At 43.8% G+C, this 10,887-nt stretch overlaps 1 protein-coding gene across 1 annotated transcript; it reads right to left on the bottom strand.

Moving 5' to 3' along the window:
- Positions 1-60: 60 nt before the first annotated feature.
- Positions 61-10,639, bottom strand: LOC139665916 (collagen alpha-1(XV) chain-like; the record flags this gene model as incomplete). The annotated part of the gene is made up of 21 exons (XM_071544962.1): positions 61-258; positions 453-527; positions 743-850; positions 1,056-1,187; positions 2,093-2,157; positions 2,327-2,471; positions 2,561-2,659; positions 2,927-2,952; positions 3,177-3,258; positions 5,054-5,098; positions 5,902-5,961; positions 6,122-6,178; positions 6,539-6,574; positions 7,207-7,296; positions 7,434-7,496; positions 9,077-9,142; positions 9,386-9,469; positions 9,589-9,624; positions 9,793-9,855; positions 10,395-10,430; positions 10,580-10,639. Coding segments are annotated over 21 exons (1,626 nt in total), but the record flags the coding sequence as incomplete, so codon positions are not given.
- Positions 10,640-10,887: the final 248 nt, after the last annotated feature.

The raw sequence follows: 10,887 nt of genomic DNA, 5'->3' as shown, positions 1-10,887 counted from the left end.
CTCATGATGCGTCTCACACGGCTAAAAAACGGAAACGGAACGGAAACCGCCTCTCCTCACCCGGAGGTTGACCACGGGCATGTCGGTGCGGTCGGCCTTCCTCACGATGGTCGCCAGGTCCTGCAGGTGGGAGGACAGGAAGGCCCGGTAGGTGGCCGTCAGCCCCATGGAGCGAGCCTGCTGGTAGCACTGGAAGTCCGCGCCCCGGATGCCGCGCATGTCCCCCTTCAGCGGGGCGTTCAGCGCCACCAGGTGGAGCTGGGAGAGAGAGAGAGAGAGGGGAGAAAATAGGCCCGGGAGAAAGAGGGAAAGGAGCAGAGAGAAGAAGAAGAAGAAGTTGTATAGAGTTGATAGGCTTTGTTTAAAAGAATATGTGTCGCGCCTGCATGTACTGTGTGTATGTGTGGGTAGGTGTGTGTGTGTGTGTGTGTGTAAGGGTGTATTATACTCACCCCAGGTACAGAGCTGGAGACTTCTGGCACTAAGTTATAGCTGGGCTGATATCCTCTAGTCGCCTCCTGCAGCTCCTATTGAACACATTCATTGCAAAATATGTTTATTTAAAGGGGCTGTATACTAAAAATTCTGTTTTTCTACATTTTTTTTTTTTACATGAAAAAACTGTCAAATTAGACTGTATTTGAATGGATAGCTTCAAAGTCTTAATCTGCAATTCATAAATGTATGACATGATTTTGGTATCATCTTCTGTGTGTGTGTGTGTGTGTGTGTGTGTGTCCACCTGGCTGTGGATCCTGTGTGGTCTGCTCCGCTCTCCAGGCCTGCTGAGGGCCTGAGACACCGCTGAGGAGGAGGGTCCCTCTGATGGCAGCTGGATCAACTCTCCTAACTGAGGGAAAGGACACACACACACACACACACACGCACACACACACACACACACAAGAAAATTCAATATCATCTTGTTTACAGGTGACATATTTTTGTTGATGTGTTGGTATGTGGACAAAACATGGCGCTTATTGATCAGAAGACCTGGGAGCATCACAGCTTTGACACACACACACACACACACACACACACATCACACACACCTGAACCTTGCGCCAGCCGTTGCGTGTCCGGACGTACAGCTCCCCCCCCCTGTCGGACACATAAGCCATGGTTCCCTCTGCAGCGCGGTGGCTCTCCCTGGCCAGAGCGTGCACCGTCCTGTAGGTGGTCACCTGGAGACGGACACACACACCATCTCTTAGCATCTCTTCATTATATAAAAATAGAAACATGACCTAAAAGCACATCTGTAGAAATACATCTTAAGAAGTAATTTAAAAGACATCTTATGATGGATGGTGAACCATGTCTAGGGAGTGTTTTTGGGAAGCACTTTTTTTAAAAGTCTATATATGTAGATAACTATCATTCATGTCATTGACAGCCCATCATAAGCTGTGCCACACACCTGTGATTCCTTGGTTGCTGATACAGATAACAGCTATAGATTACTTAATGCCCCTTTAACTAATAATTCTAATGGGTGGAAAGGATGTTTCTATTCCAGTGACTATTTCTTTAATTCACATTTGTCTGGTACACTTGAGATTGGTGCAATGCATGAGACTCAACTATAATGTATTGCCATGGCAAAAGCATCTATGACTGAACACTCCAGTAGGAGTGGTGTTAAACATTCTCACCAGTAAACTAGTAGTCTTCATTTTTATGATTCAGAGTTACTGAGCATGCTCAGTAACATATACTGTATGTACACATTATTATTTGTCATAATAGCAGGTATATACTGCAGAAAATGTCCAATTTAACAAGTCATTTAATCTAATGCTCAGTCTTAAAATCTTATCTTTCTCAAAATAAGTGAAAAAGGCAGAATAAGTTAGATCACTTCATTAGTTTCTAGAAAATTCTCCAAAACAAGCTGATTTGCGTTGGAAAGAAGTGAAATGATCTCATTCCTTTGGCAGATTTTTTAATCTGTTTTAAGAAATACTTGATTAAATGGCTTGTTAGGATGGAGATTTGTCTGTGGCGTGCAACATAAAGTGCTGGATAACTCCACCAGAGCAGGTCAGGGGGTGAAGTGCCTTTGCTCAAGGACACACTGGAATCTTACCGGGTTGGCGTAACCTGGGGATCCTGGTGCGCCGGGGGGACCAGGAGGGCCAGGGATGTTGACCACTGGGAACAAGAACAAGCCGTAAACACAGTGAACAGAGACAGGATCAACTTAAACCTGTATATACAACATTCTGTGTGTAGCTTGTCTTGATAGAAGTCGAGCCAGATACGTTTTTGGACTTAAAAGAGCTTTCTCTGTGTCTTTCTTCTCTCTCACACAACTATGTACCTGATCCATATGCAGTCGGAGGTCCTGGGGGTCCAGCAGGGCCGGGGGGCCCTCGGGGACCAGGTCGTCCGAAGCCAGCGGCTCCAGCCTGGCCGGGGGATCCAATCGGACCTGGGGGACCCATGATGGACTCACCTTTTGGACCCTACAGAGAAACAAAATGACCTCTTAAAAGCTCTGATCCAGGACTGAATGAAATAATATCATCAATCTTTAGTTGTTAGAAGAACTCACCACCAGTCCCGACTTCCCAGGCAGGCCTGGAGCACCGGGCGACCCGCTGTCACCCTTCTCTCCCTTATGTCCTTGGTAGCCCTCCTCACCTTTAGCACCCTGGGAGAGACACACGCATGAGCATACAGAAGACTAACCACACCTCAGCCTTTTATTGGAAAGTTTCCTCAAAATCTTCAAAAGTCATTTCTTACAGTGGTTTCTTACAAATGAGAAATTGTTTCATTTCCCAAAGCCTCACCATAATAATAATAATAATAATAATTGTATTTATATAGCACTTTTCTTAACATAGTTACAAAGTGCAAGGATGAATAATGCCTCTTTCATTTTAATTTTTCAAGTACTGGAGAGAGCAGGACTCACCACAGTTCCATCAGGTAACATGGTCTCTGAGAAGAGAGAGGACACAGGATGAAGGTCATAGCTTTGAGCTGCCGGTTACCATCATACAAGTAAGATTGCTATTTCTCCATTAAGGTAAAAATAAGAATGTATTGGTTGTTTTATTGAGTATTTTGTGCCCCTCCTATTACGCAAATACGTTACACAAGCTGTTGTGAGTGAAACCAAGCCGTTGGTAGATAATGGGGCATGTTTGTCATTGAGTTTCTACCTGGTGTGCCTGGCTCTCCGGGCGATCCCATGTCTCCTTTGTCCCCTTTAGCTCCAGCTGAGCTTCTCCTCATCGCCGCCTCCTACTCACGCACACACACACACACAGACACATGCACATGTTAACACACGCATGGATGCATCCACATTTGCATAAGCAGGCACACATGTGCACAAACAGTCAACACAGATTTACAAACTGTTCAGCACATGGATTGACTTCGTTTAGTTAAAGCGAAACAGATATACAAAATGGTAAAAACACCACAAAACACAGAGGTCATTGGTTAAAACATGGCTGCCAGCACTGGAAAAACTCCTGTTAAAACACATGGGATGCATGCTGAGGACAGCAGCACACACAGCCCTCCCTCCACCAGTCCTCTGCACTGAGAGGTCAAGACAGGAAAGGTTAGGGGTCAGGATTAAAGCAGGTGTTCTGAGATACTTTCACAGCAAGAATCTTGGTTAAAATAAAATAATAGCGAATTTAAACTATTCTTAATATTTCTGGGGATGCCCTCACAGACTCCCCGGAGGTCCCGGCCACTTTGAGAACCGCTAATATGGCAACACCAGGCCTGTGGTGATAAAAGAATTCAGTTTTGGGCCACTGGGTCAACTTACCTGCTAAGTGATAGAACATAGACACCAAAATCATCCATGTGTCCCCAGTAGATCATTTGTCTAGCACTCCATGCTAACACTTGAGCGTACACTATGCTGAGTGATAATAGGCGACTAGCTTTATTTCAAAAGTGATCAAAATGAGAACTTGTAGCAACGCTGAAGCTAAATGATAAGTAATCTTAAATAATATCCGGCTAAATCTGGCAGGTTTGTGTAAGAGGTTGGTAAAAAAAATTACACAAAATTTGCTGTATTATGACATTAGCTGTATTGAGTAAATTATGAAGCTATAGGACATATAATAAAAAACACAACTTCTGATTACTAAAAGGTCAGTCTTCTTACTTTGAGATAATGCTAGACATAGTGTATGCTAAAGTGTTAGCATGGAGCACCACAAGTGATCTACCAGGGACACATGGGTGATTTTGGTGTCTATGTTCTCATCACTTAACAGATGAGTTGACCAATCAAGTTAAGATACAGTTATAGTCATGACCTTCACCACACCCAGCAACTAAGAGGTGAAATCTGAAGAAGATAAGAGCCAAATTCCAATCAGCAGGGTTCTTCCGCATCATGTCTAACAACCTCCATCGATTTAAATGGAAATCTTGAACATTTTTGCTGCTACCATGACAAGAATTTCTCTATATATCCCCGCATAGTGTTTTTCACCGGTTGAGTTGATTGGAATTTAGCCAAGGAGACACCATAGCGTTCACAATGGCCGCAGAAGACTCTTTGAAGAGGATGTTATGTAGCAATACAGCACCCACACACCCAGCATCATAAAAGAATTGCTTATACATTTCAAGGACCTCGTCTATCTGGATCCCATCCAATCAAACAGCACACCAGAGTCGGGTTTATGTCACTTTCAATACAATCAGCTCAGGAAGTGGATTTATTTGAGCATTTTGAGAAACTTTTAGTACCCACGTGTCCCTCATATCCAACCTTTTTAGGTAATAGTTGAGAATAAATGCTCTTTCTCACTTTTGAACTGACTGAACTGAAAAGTGATTTGCCTTAGACAAAGACATGTAGCCTTGTTGAGGGGAGGAGCGGGGGGGGGGGGAGAGAGGAAGGAGGGAGGAGAGGATAGAGGAGAGGAGGTTAAGTTGGTGCTGTTCGTAGCCCAGACCAGAGCGCTGCCATGCTGCCACACCCACACACCGACGGACCCACCCGATGGTCCGATTCCGAACCGAAACAGACCAATCAGGTGGTCCGACTCAGACTTACTCGTCCCATTTTGCAGTGCGGTCTGGGGCGCACCGGGAACACTGTCTTTAAGATTCAAAGGAGGAGAGCACGGTAATCAGACTCAGTGATTAAGGCGAATGAACTATCACCTAGCATGAGTCAGGGTCAAAAACAATGGGCGAGCCTCACAGACATGGATTAAGCCTCGTCATCGGCATAAAGGAGAAATCCACCCTCGTATTCATAGTGTTCTGTTACATCACCACACGGCCATCTTGGTAGGAAAATAGCTGATTGCAATATATTAACAAGTGATTATAATCAAATGACAGCCACAGCCAATGAGCTGTGTCTATGATAAACACCATATTGGTAGGAAATGCATGTGACATCATGGGAATACTATGAATACTTGGTACACTGCTATATATCATTAATTTGTGATGTTCAATGCATTCCAGGAGTTATTTTAAAAACCTACACACTGGCTTCCAGTGAATCCATGAAAAAACATGGCAATGGTGGCGCTCCAAAAATGACTTAACCTAAATAATTCCATATTTTTATTAATGATCAACATCGATGATCAGCGCTCAGTGATGCTTAATGATGCTCTGAGGAAGCTTACATGCCAAACCCTGATGCAGGCCATTAATAAAAATACGGTATAATAGGAGTTAGATCCTGTCGTATAAAGTTTTTTGGAGTGCTGCCAGTCCCATGTTTTTCCATAGATTTGTTGGAAGCCACGCTTAATCCACGACTGTGAAACAAACCTTTGAAATACTGCAGTGTCAAGTCCTGACCATTCATCATCATCATCATCACAGGCCATGAAGTCAAAATGGCAAATCAGAAAAGTAAGGCACCAACGGGTTCATACTTACTCCGTTCAGCCCAAGAATTCTTCCTGGAGGTCCGGGGGCACCGGGAGGACCTGGGGGTCCCTGAGAGAGAGAGAGAGAGAGAGAGAGAGAGAGAGAGACAGAGACAGAGAGAGTGACACATACAGAGCATGTAAACATGTATGCATCCACAGAGTTTCAAAGGGAAGATTAAGGTCAACAGCGGGGAAATCTCTCATCTTTTCCTAATGCAGCATCTTACCGGTAGGCCAACAGATTCTCCTCTGTCACCTTTCCTCCCTGGCATACCAGGACGTCCCTACAGAAAGAGAGAGGGGGAGAAATAAAACTTTATTTGTGCCCAATGCAAATGCAATAAATAAAGTTCCTGATCCAAATAAACAAGACCACAGGTACTGACCGATCGACCGGGGAAGCCATATTCTCCTTTAAGTCCAGTTGGTCCTATTGGGCCCTGAAATAAACAAACAACCAGTCAGCTATAATGAAAGGAAGCCTTGCATTGCTGACTCAGAAACCATATTAGATTTCCATCAAACACAGTGAAATTACCGCTATAATAAGCACAAAAACAAGGTGTCCGTTCAATGCAAGCTTATGAGCTTTCAGAAAATACAGAGTTTGCAGTTACTAATGCTGTAATTTAATATTAACTCGCCATGAGTCCAGCAGGTCCTTGGTAGCCGCGGTCACCCTGTGAAACACAAAGCAACACAGCAACATGTGAAAGACGGGAATACAACAGAATATGACAACTTTTTCTCTTAGAACTCATGTTTTTAAAAGATTTCTTCTTGGGGCACCCAGCCTGACTTTGGGTTATTGTGAATGCTTGCCTGCTTCCAAGTAATTCTTTATCCTCATTTTTTAATCTATCAACCGATTAGCCTAGTTCTCTTTTCTCTTCCCCCCTCCACAGGGAGGTCAGAGGTCAGGCTCAACTACAGAGCAGCAGCCTTGGAGCTGGTTGGGATTCAGTGTGTTTCTCAAAGACACTTCAGCAGGACAGACACAGGGGTTTGAACCCAGGTCCTCTGGTTGAAGGACAGGTTCTCTAATCACTCTGCTCCAATTTAATTTCAGCAACATTATTGATCTCAGTGCATCAAGTAGCCCTTGTCTCCCTATCATTTTCCAAAGCTGAATATCTGTGGTGTAGGAATTAGGTTGGAAGGTGTAGGGTTTCAAAGGTCGTACAGTATTAGAGAACATGTAATCACCTTGATGCCTTTGACCACTCTAGAAGTAGGGGTGTAAGGGTTAGCTGGTGGGTAAGGTGCTAGAGAGTCAGTTAGGGGTTTGAGGGGTCATTGGGGTATCTTGTACCTTGATACCTTTGGGCCCCTGGGGGCCCCTCAGGCCTGTTATGACAGATCCGTCAGCAGCGATGGTCACCCCTGGCTCTCCCTTCTCTCCCTGTGAGAACACAGAAAGAGAAATAAAGAGCAATTTTTAGCTCCCCCTCTTAAGCAACCCATGTAGTCGTGACAGAATATGTATTCTAATGACAATAATGCCAAGAGAAACTCGTCCTGCTGTGGTCTGGTCCTCACCTTGAGCCCCGCCGGCCCCTGGATACCTGGAGGGCCCAGGTCTCCCTTCGGTCCTCTGGGGCCCTGGGGAGGGAGGGAGGGATGGTTAGAAGAGAAGCAAAGACTTAAGAGAGGTTTAGAAGGGTGACTGGAGAGGATGACAGCATTTCAGATTGATGGTCATTGATGGTTTTGAAAGTCTGCAATAAGTGCTAAATGATTTTCATGGGTCCTAGAGTCATGAACACGTAACAATCTTCAATTCAGGTAAAATGAAATGAAACGAAATGAAATACGAGTTCAAACTGATGTTCAACTGACAGCAGCAGTATTTATAGTTTGAGCTTAAAGAGTAACTAAACTCTGTGTAAAGCCTGACATCTAGTGGTAAAAAGCATGCAACTACCAGGTGATGTCACCACCTGGCACCAAATATCAGCCAATAGCAGATGGCGATTTCAGTGCAGATGGCAATTTCATGCTTTTAACCATCAAATGTCAGGCTTTACATAGCTTTAGGTTTGGGGTTTAGTTACTCTTTAATAGGGTTTCAGAAGGCAAAGGTATAAGACCACCAAAGGTCTAACACCACCATCAGTGGAAAACAACATTGCAGCACATGGTCAGATTCTTTACCTACTTCAGGTACTTTACCTACCCTGTTTAGTCCCACGACAGCAAAGGCAAAATTGAGACCAGAATGTTTGTTACATTGCTTCCAAATGATAATGGCCATTGAAAAACACTCCGCAAAACATGAATCACATTAATAATGTGATTTTTCTAATCACATTATTCAACAGCTGATACACATGCTAAGCATAAGGTGGTGTAGCAAAATGTTCTTACAGGAAATCCAGCTCTGCCAGGCAAGCCTTCAGGGCCCTGCAACACACACACACACACACACACACACACACACACACACATGCATGTGCGCACACACACAAGCAAAAGCAGCAGGGATGGGTTACTTATGTCTGACAAAGCAAAAATCACATGCTCATACAGCATCATCAAACAGTCAGGGTGCAGAAACAGACTTGCTGCCACAGCAATTCAAAAATGCAGCGATGCAATGTGAAGTCAGAGAGGAGAGGATGCAAGATCATATTTCAAACTATGCATTCATAGTTCAGGTTTATCCTTAGCTGTAGGTAAACATCTTGTAACCACTGCACTGTGGCATTAAATCACGGTAAAAGCATCACACTGCACTTAGAAAGCACTTGGAAGCTTACTAACTACAAAATAAAAGCCCTTTTTTCTCCATCTGATAATCTATCTATTTGCACATGCTAAAATGAAAGATATAGAATCCTGGTCAAAATCCTGACATTACTGGACATATAAAGTACAGTTTCTATTTTCATAGAAACAATTTTTTGCTCCTGGTAGTAGTTCAAATCCATGTTTATGTAACTGATAAAATGTGTACTTTTTGCTGTCAAAGAAGATGGGATTTATCTCCCCTAATCTAGTGTCAGCTAACAAGATTCCATTCTTCCTCTCCTCCTCTCCTGCCTTGATGCCAGCTGCCAAACTGCAGTTTTGTATTTCAAAATTACAGAGAGAAATGGAGAACAGCCAAAACGGAGGGGTGGCATTTCTCTTAAAGGAGAAGCATTGCTACTTCTTTGTATCAGTAACTTGTTAGTACTCACCATTGGCCCAGGTGGCCCTCTGATCTCAGTGAAGTTGAAGATGCCCTCTGTATCGTTCAGGAGCAGCTGGGGACAGAGCACACAACAACTAAAAGAGTAAATATCAGGATTATGAGCATATCTGGCATATATATCTGGCACTCCAGGATGTATAGAAGTAATGGTGAAAAGCTGGAATGTGTCGTCATTGTCATTTAAAAAAAACTTTACTGATGTGTTCCATAGATGCCAAGTAATGACAATTTATAACCATCATTTTGGGTGTGTGTATGTGTGCGTGTGCGTGTGTGTGTGTATGTGTGTGCATACATCCTGCAGGTTGATGATAGATCCAGGAGGTCCAGGAGGCCCAGGTGGTCCTGGGATACTGAGTCCGTCAACACCACGATCGCCCTGGGGAACAGACACAGCAGAGAATTCATAATTTAATAAGCAGCAAAACTATAAAGAAACAGCCAGATTTGACTTATTCTACAGTATTCATCCATTTCATTTTTGTACAGCAACCCTACCTTGGATCCTGTACTGCCTTTGTCTCCTTTGATTCCCTGTTAGGAGAGGGAAAGGGAAATAAATAGCGTGTCGGTAGCCATATTACACTCCAGCATGATCTTCAGTGATTTTCAACACTTGTCAACTCCAAATAACTGTCACTGAAGAATCAGCACGTATTAACACTGGGATATTTGCTGTGCAGACAGACAGCTGCTACTAACCCGTGCGCCTGGTAGTCCAGCCAGACCCTGGAGACCCTCTGGTCCCGGCTCCCCTGGCTCTCCCTGCAATCACACAGCACAGATAGTTAGAGGGACATAGAACACTTAATGTACTGCTGTTTATGCAAAAGGTCTTAAGCTAGCTAATATATTAAAAAGCATCCTACTATGTGTTTCACTTTTGCAAGAGGAGGCTTTTGCAAGGTATCCACAATTTGAAAAAAAGGTTTTTGGCCTTGTAAACTGAGATGATTCTTTCATTAACGTTGGGAAATGTTGATGAAGGGCATTCCTCAGAATTTGCATCCACTGACTCAAGAAAGATGGAAGAGAGAATGAGAGACAGAAGACAGGATAACGTGAGTCAACCAACCTTGACAGAGAGCCCTGGAGTGCCTGGAACCCCGTCTTCACCCTGCAGACAGTGTGACATGTTCAGTCCATCAGCAACCAAAAGCAACAGAGTTGTGCATGCAAAGGCAAACTACTCACAAGTGAATCACACATTGTGTATCATTACCTGTAATAAACAGAATACGAGCTACATTGCTGTAGGCAGAATATGCAATCATTGAATAAATATGCATAAATAGATAGGCTACCTTAGGTCCTGCAGGGCCGGGCAGGCCAGGGGGACCCTGGGAAAAACAACAACAATAGAAAACATGTAGTCTGAAGATAAAATACAATACAGTGAAGGCACAATACACGTCCTACACACACACACACACACTCACTCGCTCACACACACACACACACACACACACACACACACACGGTCACTGACCTGTGGGCCTCTGACTCCAGCTCCGATGAGCATGTCACTCTTCCCAGATCCCTCCAAGTCCTGAAAACAAATACACACTCTGATGTTGCACTTTCTGGAAACAGTAATGGAGGATCCAGACATAAATCTTTGAGATCCATGTGGTGAAGGAAGGCCAATGCCATTCTGTCCCTTAGTGGGCAGTTGAGCACCGCTGTCTAAATTCAAGAGTAAAACAACCAATTTATTCCAACTGCAATCAAATTGCTTTATTTGCACATGACATGATGTAGAGTCTTATGCCTGGGTTTGTATTTTGCACTGATGAG

Source organism: Centroberyx affinis, unplaced genomic scaffold, assembly GCF_046629955.1.
Source record: "Centroberyx affinis isolate AG114_WGS23_722 - 3 ecotype Tasmania unplaced genomic scaffold, CSIRO-AGI_Caff_v1 ptg004738l_1, whole genome shotgun sequence".
Lineage (NCBI taxonomy): Eukaryota > Metazoa > Chordata > Actinopteri > Beryciformes > Berycidae > Centroberyx > Centroberyx affinis.
This window is presented reverse-complemented; position numbering and strand designations above follow the sequence as displayed.